Raw genomic sequence first — 17,718 nt, 5'->3', positions numbered from 1 at the left:
CCGGCGCGCCCGGAGCCTGTGCACCGCAGCGGGAGAGGCCGCAGCAGAGGGAGGCCCGCATACCAAAAAAAAAAAAAAAAAAAAAAAAAAAAAATAAGATGGCTTATACCTGGGACTCCTGTCACTCTGCAGGGAGCTATGTAGCACTCTGCTACAATATGATCAGGACCACATCCTGCTCCTCCCACTAACAGTATGAGAGGCTTTGTTTATCGTTGATGTGAGGAAAGATGATGTCAAAACATGTTCATATGAGCCCAGCCAAGACCCAGCACCTCTGGGCTTCCAGGATGGGGTGGTCAGTGCTCTTGGCCTCTGTACTCTGGGGCATCAGGTACATAGAATCTGGGCTCTGCAACTGACCAAAACTGTGATCTCAGGCAAGTGGCTTAAACTCTCTAAATTTCAGTTCCTTATCAGAAAAACAGGGTTACTTATCAGATAATTTTGAGGATTAAATGAAGTGATTTCTACAAAGTGCCTAATACACACATAGCAATCATAAGCAGTGTCTTCTGGATGAGAAGAGCTCTCTTTTAGGCAACCTCAAACCAACATCACATCAGCTAAGCTTCTGTCTTCTGAATCTGCCCCCAGAGTCTACCTGAACTCACCCTTTCATGTCCAGGGTTCCTAGTCCTGTGTCCTCCCTAGCTACCACGCCACAAGGTCCAAGTGTTCTGCTGATGGGGGTCTGGGCAGAGACCCCCTTGGCCTGCACCAATCTCTTCTCTGTGTCTATGGAACCTGTAACCTTTAGGCTTTCAGAACACACTTCAACCTTTTCCCATCCCTCCAGGCTGTACTTTGGAAACTCCTCTCTCTCTAACATTTTCTACATATTTTTCCAGAATTCCTGGTGTAGTCTGGGTCTTGAACCCATCTGAGTTGGACTAGGGTTTACAGAGCACTCTCTAGAGCCTCAGAAGCCCTGGAATCTGGGAATCCAAGCTGGGGTCACCCAGCGGATACTCACAGGACCTCTACAAGAAAATAAGCTGCCGTGGCCAAATGTCAGGCCTCTGGAACCCTTGGTAACAATGGTTATCAGAGATCTGAGTCTTTCCTGAGATGAGAAAATCAGGTGTTGAATCAATGCTACCTACCTATTCCCAAACCCAAACCTTGTTCCCAAGCACAGACCAGATTTCCCTGGCCAAGCCAAAGTCAGGCTGAGATCCGTGGACAATGAGGGAAAGGTAAGGTGATAATAGAGGTGAGAGATGCTCCTTTTATTCCCAATATTTTATTATGAAAATTCTCAAACTTACAGAAAACTTGAAAGAATTTTGCAGTGAACACTCAGATACCTCCCAGCTCAGTTCTATCACTGGTGTTTTACTTTACTTCCTTTATCACACACCTATTCATCTATCCACCCTTTTAGCCATCCATCAATCCATCTTGTTTTTTTAAAGATGCTCCATTTTTTACTTCATTAGCTCTTTATGTTTTACAGCAACCTGATTTTATTTCATCTCTACCACATTCCTGGAGGAAGATGGTACAGGTGTGAACATTTCTTTCTTACAGATGAGTAGACTGATTCTCAGAGAAATTCAGAAATTCATCAAAAGTCACAATGCTAATTTCCCTGTAGGAATAGAAACCTATAAAGTCTGTTTTACTGATTATTGTATCTACATTCCTGGGAGAGAATGTTTGGGAAGTGAATGAATGGATGAATGAGGTCCATTTGTTAAGCAATGGACCTAGAGGGAGGACAGCCAAAATATCATTTCATTTCTCAACATCTGGCATTTATTACCAATATGTGTTTATTGAGTGAATGAATGCACGCATGCATGAATAAACGAACAAACAAATGAACGCTGGCTTGAGGACTCCAGCTCCTCCTCCAAGTCCCTCTTTTGTCTCTGCAGGGCTAGGAGCCTCTGAAAAGGACTCAGCCCCAACAGTGGTGAAAGGGATTCTAGGGGGTTCAGTGATTCTCTCCCTGAACATTTCAGTAGACACAGAAATTGAGCACATCGCCTGGAGTGGTCCCCAAGTAGCTTTGGCTTTAGCAGATGCAAGAGGAAAGATTATCTTTTTAGACAAAAGCTACCAGGGGCGAATAAACGTCACCCAGAACAACTCCTTGTCTATCAACAAGCTGACTCTGAAAGATGCAGGATCCTACAAAGCCCAGATAAACCAAAAGAATTCTGAAGTCACCACAAGTGAGAAATTCACCCTGTCTATCTATGGTGAGTTCCAGAGAGCATCTGTGGGTTTTGACCTTTTATTTTTAAAAGCAGGGTTTTTTCCTCTCCAGGAATTAATCTCTCTAGGACAAAGAGAACTATCACATTGGTCATTTTCACCCAATTCCATAAATACAAATTTCAAGAGTGAAGAACAGCCAAAATGTGTTTAAGAGCTATTTGGATTCTGTTTTCTGCGATTTGGATTCTCACTCTCTGTTAATATCCTTTATCCATCTGTATTAGCTTGCTAGAGCTGCCATAACAAAATATCAGACTGGGTGGTTTAAGCAACAACAATTTATTTTCTCACAATTCTAGAGGGTAGAAGTCCAAGGTCAAGGTGTCAGCAAGTTTGATTTCTTCTGAGACTCATGCCTTGGCTTGCAGATGGCCACCTTCTTGATGTGTCCTCACATGGTCGTCCCTCTATCTGTGTTGTCTGTGTCTTAGTCTCCTCTTTTTACAAGGACACCAGTGATACTGGATTAAGGTCCACATTACAACCCCATTTTAACTTAATTATCTCTTTAAAATCTCTATCTCCAGATACAGTCACATTCAGAGGTAATAGGGATTATGAATTCAACATATGAATTTTGATTCAGCCCGTAACACTCTGCCCTCTGGCCCCCCAGAACTCATGTCTTTCTCACAAAATACATTCACCCTATCTCAACAGCTCCCAAAGTCTTAACCCATTCCAACATCAAGTCCAAAATCTTACCTAGATATCATCTAAATCATGTATAAGTGAGACTTGAGGTATAAGTCATCCTAGGCAAAATTCCTCTCCAGTTGTGAACCTTTGAAACCAGACAAGTTACCTGCTTTCATGATGGGACAGGCACAACATAGACATTTGCATTCCAAAAGGGAGAAATCTGAAAGAAGAAATGGGTCACAGGTCCCAAACAAGTCTAAAACCGATTAGGGCAAATTCTATTAGATTTTTTTTAATTTTTATTGGGGTAGTTATCTATTTTATATATAGTAGTGTGTATATGTCAATCCAATTTATCGCCCGCCTTACGACCTGGTAACCATAAGTTTATTTTCTGCATCTGTAACTCTATTTCTATTTTGTAGATAAGTTCATTTGTACCCTTTTTTTAGATTCCACATATGAGTGATGTCATATGATATTTGTCTTTCTCTGTCTGACTTACTTCACTCAGTATGACAATCTCTAGGTCCATCCATGTTGCTGTAAATGGCATTGTTTCATTCTTTTTTATGGCAGAGTAATATTCCATTGTATATATATATGTACTACTTTTTTTGATGATGATGTATTTTCTTTTTTAAAAAATAAATTTTATTTATTTATATATTTATTTTTGGCTGCATTGGGTTTTTTGTTGCTGCGTGCGGGCTTTCTCTAGTTGCAGCGAGCAGGGGCCACCCTTCGTTGCCGTACACGGGCTTCTCATTGCGGTGGCTTCTCTTGTTGCGGAGCATGGGCTCTAGGCGCGCGGGCTCAGTAGTTGTGGTGCATGGGCTTAGTTGCTCTGCGGCATGTGGAATCTTCCCAGACCAGGGCTCAAACCTGTGTCCCCTGCATTGGCAGGCGGATTCTTAACAATTGCGCCACTAGGGAAGTCTCCACATCTTCTTAGGTCCGAGAATAATCCCCTTTGGCTCTATGATTTATCTTCCTGGTCCACTGGGGTGGCAGCCACACCTCCTGGGCCCTGGGCCCTCGCCAGCAGCCCTGCCCCCTGGAACCAAGGAGGAAACCACACCACCAAGGCCCCTGGGCCTATGACCTTTAGGCCTGTGGTGCCAGTGGCAGACCTATCGACCTCTGAACTGCCCTTGGGGTGATTCTTCCCTTTTCTTGAAGGATAAAGCATGGTCTCAGCTGGACATCTCTATTGGCTTATCCTGTAAAATCCCCCACATCTGACAGCCTTCCTTCATTTTGTCCCATCTGTGTCCCTTCAGTCCAAGGTGGCAGAATTTCTACTGAAATGGTTGACTGGATCCTTGGATTACACCATTGTCTATCCATACTCTCAGTGTTCTCTCCAGACACAAATTCTCATTTTTTGCTATATAGATAGGCTGAGACTATTCCAAATCTTTAAATTCTGGTTTCTTCTTGCTTAACAATTCCTTCCTCAATTTATCTTTCTTCTCTCACATTTTACTACAAGCAAAAGGAGAAAACAGGCAGTGCCCTCAACGCTTTGCTTGGAGATCTCCTTAACTAAATACCCAGTTCATCACTTAAATGTTCTACTTTCTACAAAACACTAGAACGTAATTTGTCTAAGTTCTTTGCCACTTTATAAGTATCACCTTTCCTCCAATAACAGGCTCTTCATTTTCAACTATTACCTTACCAGCCACACGTTTAATGTTTATTTTTCTACCAATGTTATAGTGACAATAATATGTCTATCTCTGAGATAATAGAAATTTTCTCTACAGCTCTCTTCTTTTCTTTCTGAGCTCTTACCAGAATCACCTTTAACATCCATATTTCTATGAACTGTCTCTTGAAGACAATCTAGGCTTTTTCTAACATGCACCTTAAAACTCTTCCAGCCTCTATCCATTAACCAGTTCCAAAGCCACTTCAATATTTTTGGATATTCATTATAGCAGCACCCCAGTTCTGGTGCCAAATCTTTGTTGGTTTGCTAGGGTTGCAAAATAGCACAGACTGAGTAACTTAAACAACAGAGATTTATTTTCTCACAAATCTGGGGCTGGTCATGAGGTCAGCAGGTTTTGTTTCTCCTGAGGCCTCTTTCCCTGGCTTGCGTATGGCCACCTTCTTTCCCTATGTCCTCATACGGTTGTCTCTCTGTGTTGTCTCTGTCCTAATCTCCTCTTCTTAAAAGGACACCAGACATGTTGGATTAGGGGCCATCCTAATGACCCTATTTTAAAATAATTACCTCCATTTCCAAATACAGTCTTATATCCAAATACAATCACACTCTGAGGTACTTGGGGTTAGAATTTTAACATATGAACTTTGTGGGGACAGAATTTAGCCTATAACACCATGTTTCTATTGGATTGTTTGACCTTTCTGATTGATTTTTTAGGGTGCTCTGGATATATTAAGGAAATGGAATTCTATGCAGTTAACAGAAATAGAATGAATCAACTTAATATGTACTGACATACAACAATTTCCAAGAAATATTATTAAAATTTTTAAAAGCTTCAGGACAATATGTACAGCATGCTATTATATATATGTGTCTACAACTAGAATACCTCTGGAAAGATCAACAAGAATCTCATAATAGTAATTGCCTCCAAGAACAATAATTCCTGGGGAGAGGAACTAGGTGGCTGGGGCAAGAAAGCTTGTTTTTTTGTGTGTGCATGTGTACCTTTTGGTATCTTTGCAATTTCAATTTTATGTATGTATTGCCTATTCAAAAAAGAAAAAGAAAATGAACGTACACACACACACACACGCACACACACAGGCTGTGAACAGGGGAGATGGAACAAAAGGAAAGGAGAGGACCAGGAAGAAAGTCTGGAAGGACAGTGGGTCCCAAATCTAGACCAAAAGGCAAGGGCAACTCAAATTATAGAGGCAGAGCTTCCAAATCCCCAGTGTTTGAGTCTGGCTCATTCATCCATTTATTTACCAAACATTCATGAGTGTCTTTCATGGACCAGGCAGATGTTAGATGTTCAGACACAGACACTGGCTCTGTCCTCAAGGAATTCACTAACTGGTGGGGGAGAGAGAGAATAATCAGACTATTGTCATGTTGAGTCTTGGTGATAACAGCTGTAGAGGATACTATGGAAGCATTGAGGAAAGGCAATCAACCTAGCTTACATGGGATACAAAGAGGAAAAAAAAAGACTTCCCACTGGAACAGATAATGCTGGCCTCTTTCTTCAGCCCCCAGCTCCTCTACCAACACCATCTTTTTCACTTAGCCCTTTCCTGCTTGGGAAGCAGTCTGAGTAGTCTTCCTATTGCCCTTGTTCCTGCAGAACAGCTGCAGGAGCCCCGAGTCACCATGAAGTCTGTGAACATGTCTGAGAACGCCTCCTGTAACATCACCCTTGTATGCTCCGTGAAGGGGGCGGGGGAAGATGTTCAGTACTACTGGACTTCGAGGGATCCCCATGCTTCTGAATCCTGGGGGGGGCCTAGTCTCACCATCTCTTGGTTGCCCTGTGACCCAGACCTGCCATACATCTGCAGAGCTAAGAACCCAGTCAGCCAGAGCAGCTCCAGCCCTGTCCATGCCTGGCAGTTCTGTACAGGTAACTGGCTCCACTGAGGCCCTCCAGGGGATTCCAGAAACAGTCTAAGCAGCTATAGAGTCTAAACCCCAGGATTCTGGCAGGACACAGATGAGGTAGGGAGGTAAGAGAACAGGCCCAAAAATTCCTTTTTCTCTACCCTCAGGAGCCTGAGAGAGACTGGTAGGGGACTTGGGAACTCCCAGGGCACTGTGAAACTCCAAGGGTCTATAACACAAGAGAGGGAAAGAGAGTATGGATGCAGAAATCCAGATTGCTCTTTGCTTGGATAGGGGTGTCTCCTAGGGTGTCCTTAGAAGGGCAGAGAGGGCAGAAGAAGCCTGGGTATGCAATAGGCAGAGCCAGGTGCATACCTGTGCATGACAAGTGGTCATGGGAAAGCAGCAGGGATGCCTTATCAGAGAAAGGGGGAAGGAGGCCTGGGCAGGAGGGTGTATCGGGCTATGGTCCCCTTCAGGCAGGCTGAGGGTCAAGGGATCGAGACCAGTGGCTGAAACTGCAATGTCTCACCTCTGGCTGCAGATCTAGGAGCTTCCAGAGGAGGACCAATGGGCGAGGCAGTGGCGGGGATCCTGGGGGAGTCCATCACCCTGTCCCTGGCGCTCCCGGACATTCAGCACATAGACAACGTTGTCTGGATGTTTAACACCTCTATTATCAGCAAAGATCGGGGAGAAGAAGCAACAGCCAATCAACTCATTAAGTTCAAGGATCCAAATCAGAACACGGCATGGGTCTCCAGCCAGGGCTACTCCCTAAAGATTGGCCAGTTGAAGATGGAGGACGCCGGCCCCTACCATGCCTATGTGTGCACAAACGCCAGAGTTGCCAGCACAAAACATATCAACCTGAGCATCTACCGTGAGTTTCTGAGTAGAGCACCCATCATTAGATTCATTCCCTGAAAGGTTTCTTCTCTTTGCTGCCTATCCCACCTCCCTCCTCCTACAAAATGCCTCAGACCCACAGGACAGCTACTCAGTTCACACCAGTAAGTTCACAGGAGGACAATACAATCAGCAGCTGGGCAAATTCCCCTAGCCCAGGCCCCCTTCTTCTAGGCTTCCAAGTAAGCCTCAATCAACCAACTTCTGGTACTTGCCCTGTCCTCCTGCATTGATTACTGGGTGGGACAAGGAACTCTCCAACCTGTATTTTTATAGAACATTATCATTTTGCATAAAGGCAGAGATGGCTGGGTAAAATCATAGAAGACTGAGGAGAAAGCCTTTATTGTCCTGTGACCCTTGGAGGTCACAAGGAGCTTGGAAGCTTGGAAGGCTTGGAAGCTTGGAGTTTGGAGCTTGGAAGGCTACTTGGCTTCCTTGAGTGTGAGGGAAAGAACTCAGAGTCTTCCTCCTCAGCCCTGTGCTTCACAGGAGCTTAGTTGGATGGTTTGTATAATTTATATTTGCCAGTTCCTTCACCTGTACCATTCAGACATGGTCAACCTATCCCCTGCCTGGGCATGTTGGTGTCTCAGTACCTGAGAAAAGAGTCACTGTCCATGGTCCTGTTAAAATATGCAATTCAGCTAGTTCACATCTATTGCCTACTGTGACTCAAATATTAAAGAACCAGGAAGAAGATCAAGTAAAAAGAATAAGAAATTGGGAACAAAGAGTGCCAGTCTTACATTGCTTTTAAAATTGTTAACATTTATTAAGTGCTTAGTCTGTGACAGTGCTGTGCTCACCTCTCCATATTCCTTATCTCATGTAAGTAAACAAATTAGATGATGAGACCTCAAAATGTAAGCCTTGAAGGGCCTCAGGGCCCTTGGAAGTGTTGTGCTTATTTGTGTTGATTGGTTTGCTTGTTCTTCACAGTATACTGTATAGAATGATGGGGTATCTTTTTTCATTTTTCATTAACTCCTCTATTTCCAAGGACCAAAGATGAGTAAAGTGATGAGTCGGAGATTTTAGAACTATCAAAGAAAAGTCCAGGTGCACTCCTGGAGGCACCTTCCCAGCCCTAAGGCAGTGTCAACCCACAACTTCAAGAATATATTTTGAATGGTAACTGCCCAGGGTGCAGGCCTGACTCCACATCTGGTCCACCTTTCTCCTCACATAGGGAGGCTGAAGAAGCCAAAAGTCACCGGGAGCCTCGGGCTCATAGAGGACGGCGTCTGCAGGGTCAACCTGACATGCTCAATGGAGGACAGTGGACACAACGTGACATACAGATGGAGCCCCCTACCGAAAGGAGCTGTCGTGTCCCAAGGGGGAGCTCACCTCAGCGTCTCCTGGAGAAGTGGAGAAAAACACCCCAGCTTCACGTGCAGAGCCAGCAATCCTGTCAGCAACAGCTCCCAGCAGTTTCTTTCTAGGGACCTCTGTCCAGGTTGCTCTCCTGTTCAGCCAGACCTCAGAGCCTTGAGTCCGTGGACCCAAGAGTTTTCATTCTGAGTAGTTCTTTATAAAGTGCAGTGAGGCAGTGTGAGTGGGAGTCTTTAGAGCAGCACATTCCAATAGAAATATAATGGAAGCCACATAGGTAATTTAAATTTTTAATAGTCATATTAGAAAAAGCAAAAAGAAACAGGTAAAATTAACTTTAATCATATATTTTATTTAACCCAATATTTCCAAAATATCATCAATTCAACATGTAGCCAATACAAAGAATTATTCATGACATAATTTTGCATTTCAGTTTGTACTAAGTCTTTGAAATCCAGTATGTACTTTACACTTACAGCACATCTTAATTCAGATGCTAAATTCTCATGGGCAGTAGTTGATCTGTATTCAGATTTCATAAAATTTGCAGTGGAAAAAATATATTTATATCCGAGTTGTTCCAAATATACTTATCAGTTTTTCAATAAGGAATAGAGTAGCTGATTTTTAATTTAAATTTTAATTAATTAAAATTAAATAGACAATTTAATTCCTCAGTCATACTAACCAAGGTCACACAGCAGAAGCAGGATTGAGGCTCTGAGTTCTGTGCTCTGCTCTTCCCTAGAGAGAAGTAGAAAAAAAGGAAGGTCTACCCAGGATGTGAAAATGCTGGGTCAGGCTGTGTCTGGCAAATGGTTTTAGAGCCCTGATCAATAGTAATCTGGATTCACTGTCTAGAACTCTCCTTATGCCATTTATAGAGAGGGGCAGTGTAGTGTGATGGATAAGGGTGTTTTAGGATCTGACAGCCTGCATTCAAATCCCAGCTCAGGTACTCAAAACTCTGTGACACCGGGCAGGCAATAAACCTCTCTACCCAGGGACGGTGTCTGCCTTACTGCTATAATTTCTTGCCTGGAATATGACTGCTCAATAATTAGCTGTAGAATGAATGAATGAATGAAAAGGAATATTTCCTGCAATAGTATGGGATTTTAAGAGGCAGGTAGGATGGCCTTTATGTTTTGTCCAGTGCTTGCCCCAACTCCCTTGTTGTTATTTATATTGATCTCACTCAGTTCCTCTTCACAGGATCTGAGAGAAGGACAGCACTTTGTTCTGGGCTCTCCCTGATGGTTTTCACCCTTCTGTGCTTTGGGATCTCTGGTTGGTGCCTTTGGAAGAAAAATGGACGATGTGAGTTTCTGAGATCAATGATATCTGCCAGTACTAGGCCATTTCCCTAGGACCTCTGGAGAATTCTTTGTCCTCTCATAATTCCCTCCTACCCCTTCTCTCCCAAGACCTCATTTCTTCTCAGAATTATAGGGGAGAAGTGTCAGCTGGGACTCTTTAGTTGCAAATAATTGAAACCCAACTCAAACTAGCTTAGACAAGAAAGGGTGGGGAGAGGTGCAAGGGGAGTGGTTTATTATTTGGAGACTCACATAATCAGTCTATGGGCAAGAAAGAGAAGAGCTGGCCTAGAGACAAATGTCACCAGAGACTCAAAAGCCACCAGAGCTCTCCATCTCTCATCCCTATTTTTCCCTATAAGCCAGCTTAACTCTCTTAATACAGACAGCTGAGGGGCAGGGGTGGGGGTGGAATGTACCAAAACACAGCAACTGGTAGCTCCAGACTCACACATACTAGTAGTTCTGACACCAGGAAGGGGAAAAAGATGTTTCCTCTCCAACTCCAATTTGAAGAACCTCAGAAATCTCTCTGATTGACTCAGTTTTAGGTCATGTGACTATTGCTTGGACTAATCACTGTGAGCAATGGAATGAGTGTTTGTGATTGGTAGCTCCTTCTGGAATGTCAGTGTTGAAGTGGGAGTGGAGTAGTTCCCAGAAAGAACAGATTGGTTAGAATATATAGGGTCCCTGGAAGAATTACTGTGAGCGAGCAAACCAACCCGATGAGTGGCTACCACAGAGGGGTTAGAGCTCTCCCTTCCAGAGAGATGGCAGGAAACTCCAGAGAATTCTCCTCAGCTGAAGATGACCCTAGACTCTGGCCATCCTTTCCCATGGGCTTGTACTCACATCAGGGTTCACTCTCCTACCTAAAGCCTTTTCCCTATGTCCTCAGAAATCTCTCTCCCTCTCCTTTGACTCTCACAGAATCAGAGACTCTCTCCCCTCACAGCCCTAATGATAACCCTTCTCTAACTTGATTTCTCAGGTTCAGCCCCAGCCTTCAGTTCCAGTCAAGTTGAGGCTACAGCTGACACACCAGGTAATATATCACCAGTGACACAGGCTATGGGGTTCCCAGGCCAGGTGGAAGCTCCAGAGTGTGGCTACTCAATGTGTGACCAGCAATGTGGGTACACCCAAGGGCTTGTTAGAAACGCAACTCTTGGGCACCACCCCAGAATACTGAACACGAATCTGCATTTTAACAAGATCTGTAGGTGAATCAAATGCCTGTTAAAGTCTGAGAAGCAGCGTGCTAAAGGAAGGTGGTTTGGAGAACAAAAGCCACAACCAGGCTGAACTCCTGAAAGATGGTAACCAGAGCTAGGAGAACTAGTCCTTCCTCCAGGGTCTCTAGGATTCCTCAGGCATTGACTGCCATCACTGGAATGTGCCCCATGATGAGGATGAATTTACTGTCTCCACTCCAAGAATGGAAAAACAGAGACCAAATGAAATAGTAAATCTGTGACAGAAGCAAAATTAAAAGTTAGTTGAAATTAAAACTCATAAGACTGTTTAGATACCTATTACCCATAAGTATTACTGAGTCAGTAGTTTTCCAATTTTTGAAAAAACTAAGGAATGCTTTCTTCAAACAAAATATTATGCAACACCCCCAAATCACAATGCACGTAAAAGTGGAGCTGTTCTGATGAGTGTTGGGGTAGAGAGCTGAGATGCCTGCACCTTATTTTCCCAGTCCCAAATCTCAGTGTCCTAAATTACCACCTTGAACTCTGAAGCTCTGGAGTTCTAAGGAATCCCCAAACTCTGGCCACTCAGTCACAGTCAAACCCTGCTTTAAAAAACCCTATATCACCTCTCATGGAGGGGATGCCCCAAGGAGATGGAATAGGAGGAGGGAATGTGGGGGGGGAGCCAGGGGCTCAGAAATCCAACATTGCAGCCTTTTCTGATGGGAAAGTGTAACCAAGAAAAAGGGGGCTTGAAATGGAAATGAGGCTAGACTTTGGAGATTCCCACCAGCTTCCTCCTTAGAGCTGGCAGAACAGACCCTGGTCTCCCCTAGCCTGAACCCTCCTTCCTTGGCACCCTGGGCACAGGAGGGGGAATAAAAATGTTTTGGGGACACCACTGTCATCCCTAACCCTCCTCCCTCCCCCGGCACCTCTCCTCAGTGCCCAGGGTCTGCTTCTTTTATTTCTCCACTATCTCTTCAGAGTTTCCTCTTTGGAGACTCTGCCACTGCCTGAGTTCATGCTGTCATCAATTTTTTGTTTTATTAAACAGGTTCTTTTTTTAATTGAAAAGTCATATATTCACATGGTGTAAATTAAAAATAATCTCCCTCTAAATCCCAATCTCCAGCTCTCCCTGAAGAGACCTCCATTGTTAAGATATATGTATGTTTAAATCCTTTCAGAGCGTTTTAATGCATCTACAAGCCATATATTCTTCCTTTGATTACACATATGGGAGCCATCTATAACATTTTTCTGAATCTGCTTTTTTAACTTAACAGTAGATCCTAGCAATATTAGCATACGTAGATTAAGACTGACTCCCATTTATTCCATTCTACAGCTGTACCTTAATTTATTTAACAAGTCCTTATTAACAGACATTCCCATTCCTTGTAACTTCTTCCCTGAAATATTGTAATAGTTTCCTAACTGGCCATTCCCTCTCCGGAACTTTTCCTTTCTATCCCTTCTGCTCCCCCTTTGCAAAGCTTAATTCTGACTGCTCTAAAACCATCAATGGCTCCTCATGGCTTTGTCTGTTACTCAAAAGACAAGATAATCTAGTGGTCATGTGTTTGAGTCCTGAGGTCAGATAATCCTGTGTTTCTATCCTAGCACTCCGCCTTTTTAGTGATCTTGGGCAATTCCGTCTCTAAGCCTTAGTTTCCTTACTTTGCAAAATGAAGGCACCAACCTCTCAGTTGCTGTGAGGACTGCATGGGGCAGCACCCACAGTGTGCACTCAATAGGTGATAACTATGATTATCGCTCACTATTGGGCCAGGCCACCTTTTGTCTACTTTTTTCCTACACCAAGCGCATAGGGGGCAGTATTGAGTAGCAGTTAAGAACACCAGGGACCAGAGTACCTGCATTCAGATCCTGGCCCTCCCACTTACTTGGGCAAATATTCAACCTTTATGTGCTCCAGTTTCCTCAACTGCGAAACATAAATAAGAATAGTTATTGTCTAGGCTTCATGGGGTTTTATGCAGGTTAAATGAATTTATTCATGAAAAACATTTAGAACAGTGACTGACACATAGTAGGCACTTAATAAATGTGAGCCATTATTATTCTACACTTAGATCAAATGGGTTGCTTGATATGTCCCAAAGGCAGTAGACATCCACCCAGTTGTTCATAGCAGGCACCCATTCTGATTGTCCTATGCCCAAACCATTGTGGTTGTTGAATATTTTAAGTATCATCCTTTCCCAAAAGAGAGGGTGCCTCAGGTTTCATGCCTGCCTTTAATCATGCTGTTCTCTCCACCAAGAATACACTGTCATTCATCAAAGTCCTGCCCCAACGTCAAGGCCTACTTTAATTCTGCCACTTCACAAGCTCTTCTCTGCTTCCTAACCAGAGACCATCTCCTCTCACTTCTGCACTTTCCTCATACTTTTCCTATGACACTTGTCACAGTTGGCCTTACATTAGTTGATTTATGTATAGATCTGACACCCAGGTAGACAGTGTACTCTTTCAAGACTAGGTCTAATTCACCTTGGTGTTCCCCCAGAGCCCCTGTCATGGCAGTTAGGATGGTTTATTCAACGGGGCCGGTCCTGCTCACTGAGAGCTCCTAAGTCCATCACATATCCCACTCGACGAATGCTTATCAAATGAATGAATAAGTGAATGCTTGAAAGGAAGAAGGAAGGGGTAATGGAATGGAGTCCTTTGAGGGAAGACAGGAAAACACCTTCTCCTCCAGTTCTCTAGGCCTCGTCTGGGGTAGGAGTCAGAGCAGCTTGGATCCTTGCACAAAGCAAGAGAGAGAAGGGAGCTGGCACACGTTTTACCCACCCTGCACAATGTGTTCCAGAACCCACTGCTGACCACACAGTATACTCCATGCTCTCCCAAGGGTGTGGGAAGCTGAACACTTTCCCTAAGACTGCCAGGCACGTCTCCAACAGCAGCTCTGACAGCAACGGAACAACTGAGGAGGATGAGGAGGGGACAGAGATGCACCAACCCGTCAATGGAAGAGACCAGGTGTGTGATTTGGTCACTCAGGAGGATGCTGGACATGACTCGGACTCTGAGGGGCAAGCAGATTATGATCTCGTCACTCCAGATGACACTACACCGGCGCTTGCGATTGAAGGGGAAACTGTGTATACACAGGTGTTCCTTGACTTTCAGGTGAGCTCTTTTGATCAGTACACCTTCCCTCCCCCTCCCCCTTCTAGGACCATCCAGTAACCTGAAAGACTAATCTCTCCAAACTGGGGGATAGGACCAGCGGTACAAGGGCAGAGAATTGTGATTCTATCCATGTTTACCAACCTTGGGGTCCCTTGAAATGAAGGAACTTCGCTCCCATTCTTGGGCCGTAAATAAGGGAGGTGTTGGGAAACCAGAGGCACTGTTTCCACTGCACTAAGGCAGTTCCCACCCTGTATGTGTAATCAGAACCTGCTGGGGTGCCCCTTTTCCTCAAGAGTCGAGGGCGAATCTCTGGAAAGCTCTCGTCTGGTGATTATGGATATCCTGGTGTTGGTCTGTTACAGGGACAGACCCCAGTTCCTCAGAAGGAAGAGAGGTCAGCCACAATCTACTGCTCTATACAGAAATCTCAGAAGGTGAGAACAATTTTCTCTGTATCCTAAGGCCCATAAAGTGAGGAAATATTGCTCAGACCATTTTAACTGAAAGCAGAGGAGCTCAAGTTCCACTCACCGTGTGCCCCCCTGACACACTCCATGGTGCATAGAGATACTGAAACAAATATTCCTGATTTACATTTGTGTGGCCAAAAGCTGAACATTTCTAATTAATTTAATGATATCTTATATTAATTAATCTTAACACTACCAGAATAAGAGTCTTTAAACCCAAACACTGTATGGTCCATGTACGTTTCTAAATCTATCTCTAATCCATCAAAATGGCAACTTCCCAAAACAATTGGAAATTAGCCAACAGTCTAATGCCAAGATTTTTTGGAATATGTGCTATTAACTACAGCACATTGGTTTCATTAGAGTGTTAAAACATACCTTAAGCATAGAATTTCCCATTAATAATAAGTTTATATAAAGTTTTACGGTTTACAAAACATTAGCAAACATATTCTCATCTGATCCTTAAAACAACTCTACAAGTGTGCTGTCATCCAAACTTCATAGCCAGAGAAGCTGAGATTCAGGAAATTAAATTTGCCTAAGTTCACACAGATAGTGGTTGGAATTTCAATATTAAAAACCACAAGGAGTTTTTAAATAATCCTGAAAAGTCTTAAACAATTAACCTTGATCTGAATCTGGCTGTCCACTCCACTTTCACTGTCCTGAAAATATTGGGTCCATTCATACTTTTGCTTTCAAGTGTCCCCCAGAATTTCCTCCCTGTAACATGTTCGAACAAGATTTTTTTTTTAACTCTCAAAGTTTTTCAATTATGCTACTTCTCTGTGATTGATGAATCAATCAGTAGATATTTATTGAATACCTTTTGTTTGCCCAGAACTGGGCTGAGTGCTATGGGGATTCAAATATGTTTAAGGCACCACTTTTGACTTTGAAGACTTGTTATCTATCTTTGATGCAGGAGAGTTGGATTGATTTAGTCACCTGAAAGGGGAGAGAAAATACTCTACATGACTACTTATTATGTGTGCAGTTCCCAAGGGTTTTTCGGACATTGGAAATGGTAGACAGCACTGCATGGAGGTAGCCAGGAAAAGCTTCATGAAAAAAATAATTTGGATAAGGCCTTAAAAGATGGATAGAATTTGCTCAGTAAACACTTGTGCAAATACACAGTTTGGTTCAACCATCATCTGCCTCATGTCCTGATTTCTAGAGCATGGCCTAATGCCTAGCCAGCTAGGAACTTTATCTTTGGCCTCAAGGCCAAATCTGCACTGTTCACTACGTTCACTAAAGCTGCTTGGGCCTGGCCCTTTGTGTTTGGGTCAATACTGGTCAATCTTAAAGTCATGGACAGCAGTCCCTGCTCTGAGTTTCAGAATGGTCATGTGAGCCCCCCCACCTTGTCTGGTCAGTCCTGCATGACTCCCACACCACTCCAGGAACTCAAGACCCCTAAAACCACCCTCACCCACAAAATAAGTGGAAATCAGTGCATTGCCTCAGCCAAACTCTAGAAAGAATTTATTCCTTGCCCTCAGAATTTTCAGGACCAGGAATTCTGGTTCTGGGTCTCCTAAGGCCATTATTTCCCACTTGATCAGGAAATTCTCAAACCTACTTTAGTTATTTTCTGACACTTGTCTCTGCATGATATCTCAAAGAAGGTTGGTGCTATTTCCAAGCTATTGATGGTACCTAACCTCCTTTCTGCATCAGCTCAAGTCTTATCTTCTCTTTAGAGCTTTTCCTGAACACTCTCAGACAAGGGATCCTCAGAACCCTTGGAATATGAAGGTCTAATGGTTTGGACTATTACTTTGGAACTTAGCCTCTATCACCTGAATTATCTTTATACAAATGTCTGTATTGTTTCTCTCGCTAGGGTAGAGACTGGGATCATTAGACCGTAGCTTCATGAGAGCAAGGCCTTTTATTGTCATTTTTGAACACCCTCAATTTGCTGCACTAAACTGTCTTATATCTCCCTTCCAAAGAGCCTAGCGCATGGCCCTCACCATTAGGAGATTCTCCGTAAATGCTTGTCATCAGCTTGGATAATTGCTCTATTAACCATATTATTGTGTGTCTTTTGGCTCACAGGTGGTGCCAGCACCGCAACAGAATGATCTCGAGTCTCCTGAAATACCTACCTATGAAAATGTCCCCTGAAAAGCAGCTGCCTCCCTCCATGAGGTTGGAGTGCTGGACCTCATAGGGCCTGGGGCTCCTGCAGGTAGAAGCACTTCAGAATTTCCTTCAGTGTCTCAGCGATGCCTGGATTTGTGCCTCCTCCTTCGTCTCACCCCCATGACTTCCCAAACCCATTAACAGATCAGGCAACTTCTGGGCTCCGTTTGTCTCCCTGCATGCTCATACTGTTTCTGCCTCTCAGCTCAGATGCACACCTCAAAACTCTGCCAAGGCTTGTCATGTTGTTGAAGGGGACCTGGACCTTCACATGTTCCTCTAAACAGCTGCTAAGATAAATCCAACAGATATTCTCACAGACACAAAGATCTAGGTGAAATCATGACCACAGTAGTATTTTCTTAAATAAAAGGCTACAAATAACCTAAGTGTCCATTTAGTAGCAATCTGGTTAAGCGCATGAAAGTATACCCATACAATGGCAAAACCTGCCACTTCTGTAAAGAAAGGAAAGGAAAGACTAATATGTGCTAATATAGAATGAGCTCTAAGATACATTGTTAATGGAAAGGACAAAGTCTTGGACAGTGTGTATCATATGCTACCAGTTGGATTAAAAAATAACTATGTTTATATAGATAAAAGTTCTGAAAGGAAATACAAAAATCTTATCAGTGGCTGCCGCTGTGGAGGGAACTGGATTGGCTTGGGGAATTTTTTTTTTTTTTTTTTTTTTT

General features: G+C 43.5%; 1 protein-coding gene across 1 annotated transcript in view; it reads left to right on the top strand.

The window, feature by feature from the left end:
* The window catches only part of LY9 (lymphocyte antigen 9), a 19,375-nt gene extending 1,971 nt beyond the window's left edge, over positions 1-17,404 (top strand). Inside the window, exons 2-9 of the mRNA XM_007121846.2 lie at positions 1,884-2,210; positions 6,189-6,464; positions 6,987-7,325; positions 9,908-10,012; positions 11,006-11,059; positions 14,101-14,381; positions 14,750-14,821; positions 16,934-17,404. Coding sequence (XP_007121908.2) covers positions 1,884-2,210; positions 6,189-6,464; positions 6,987-7,325; positions 9,908-10,012; positions 11,006-11,059; positions 14,101-14,381; positions 14,750-14,821; positions 16,934-17,002 — 1,523 coding nt within the window. The 3' untranslated portion in view covers positions 17,003-17,404. The remainder of the gene's footprint in view (positions 1-1,883; positions 2,211-6,188; positions 6,465-6,986; positions 7,326-9,907; positions 10,013-11,005; positions 11,060-14,100; positions 14,382-14,749; positions 14,822-16,933) is intronic.
* The last annotated feature ends 314 nt before the right edge of the window (positions 17,405-17,718 follow it).

This window comes from Physeter macrocephalus, chromosome 4 (genome assembly GCF_002837175.3).
Source record: "Physeter macrocephalus isolate SW-GA chromosome 4, ASM283717v5, whole genome shotgun sequence".
Classification (NCBI taxonomy): domain Eukaryota; kingdom Metazoa; phylum Chordata; class Mammalia; order Artiodactyla; family Physeteridae; genus Physeter; species Physeter macrocephalus.
Note: the sequence above shows the minus strand (reverse complement) of the source record. Positions and strands in the feature narration are given on the sequence as shown.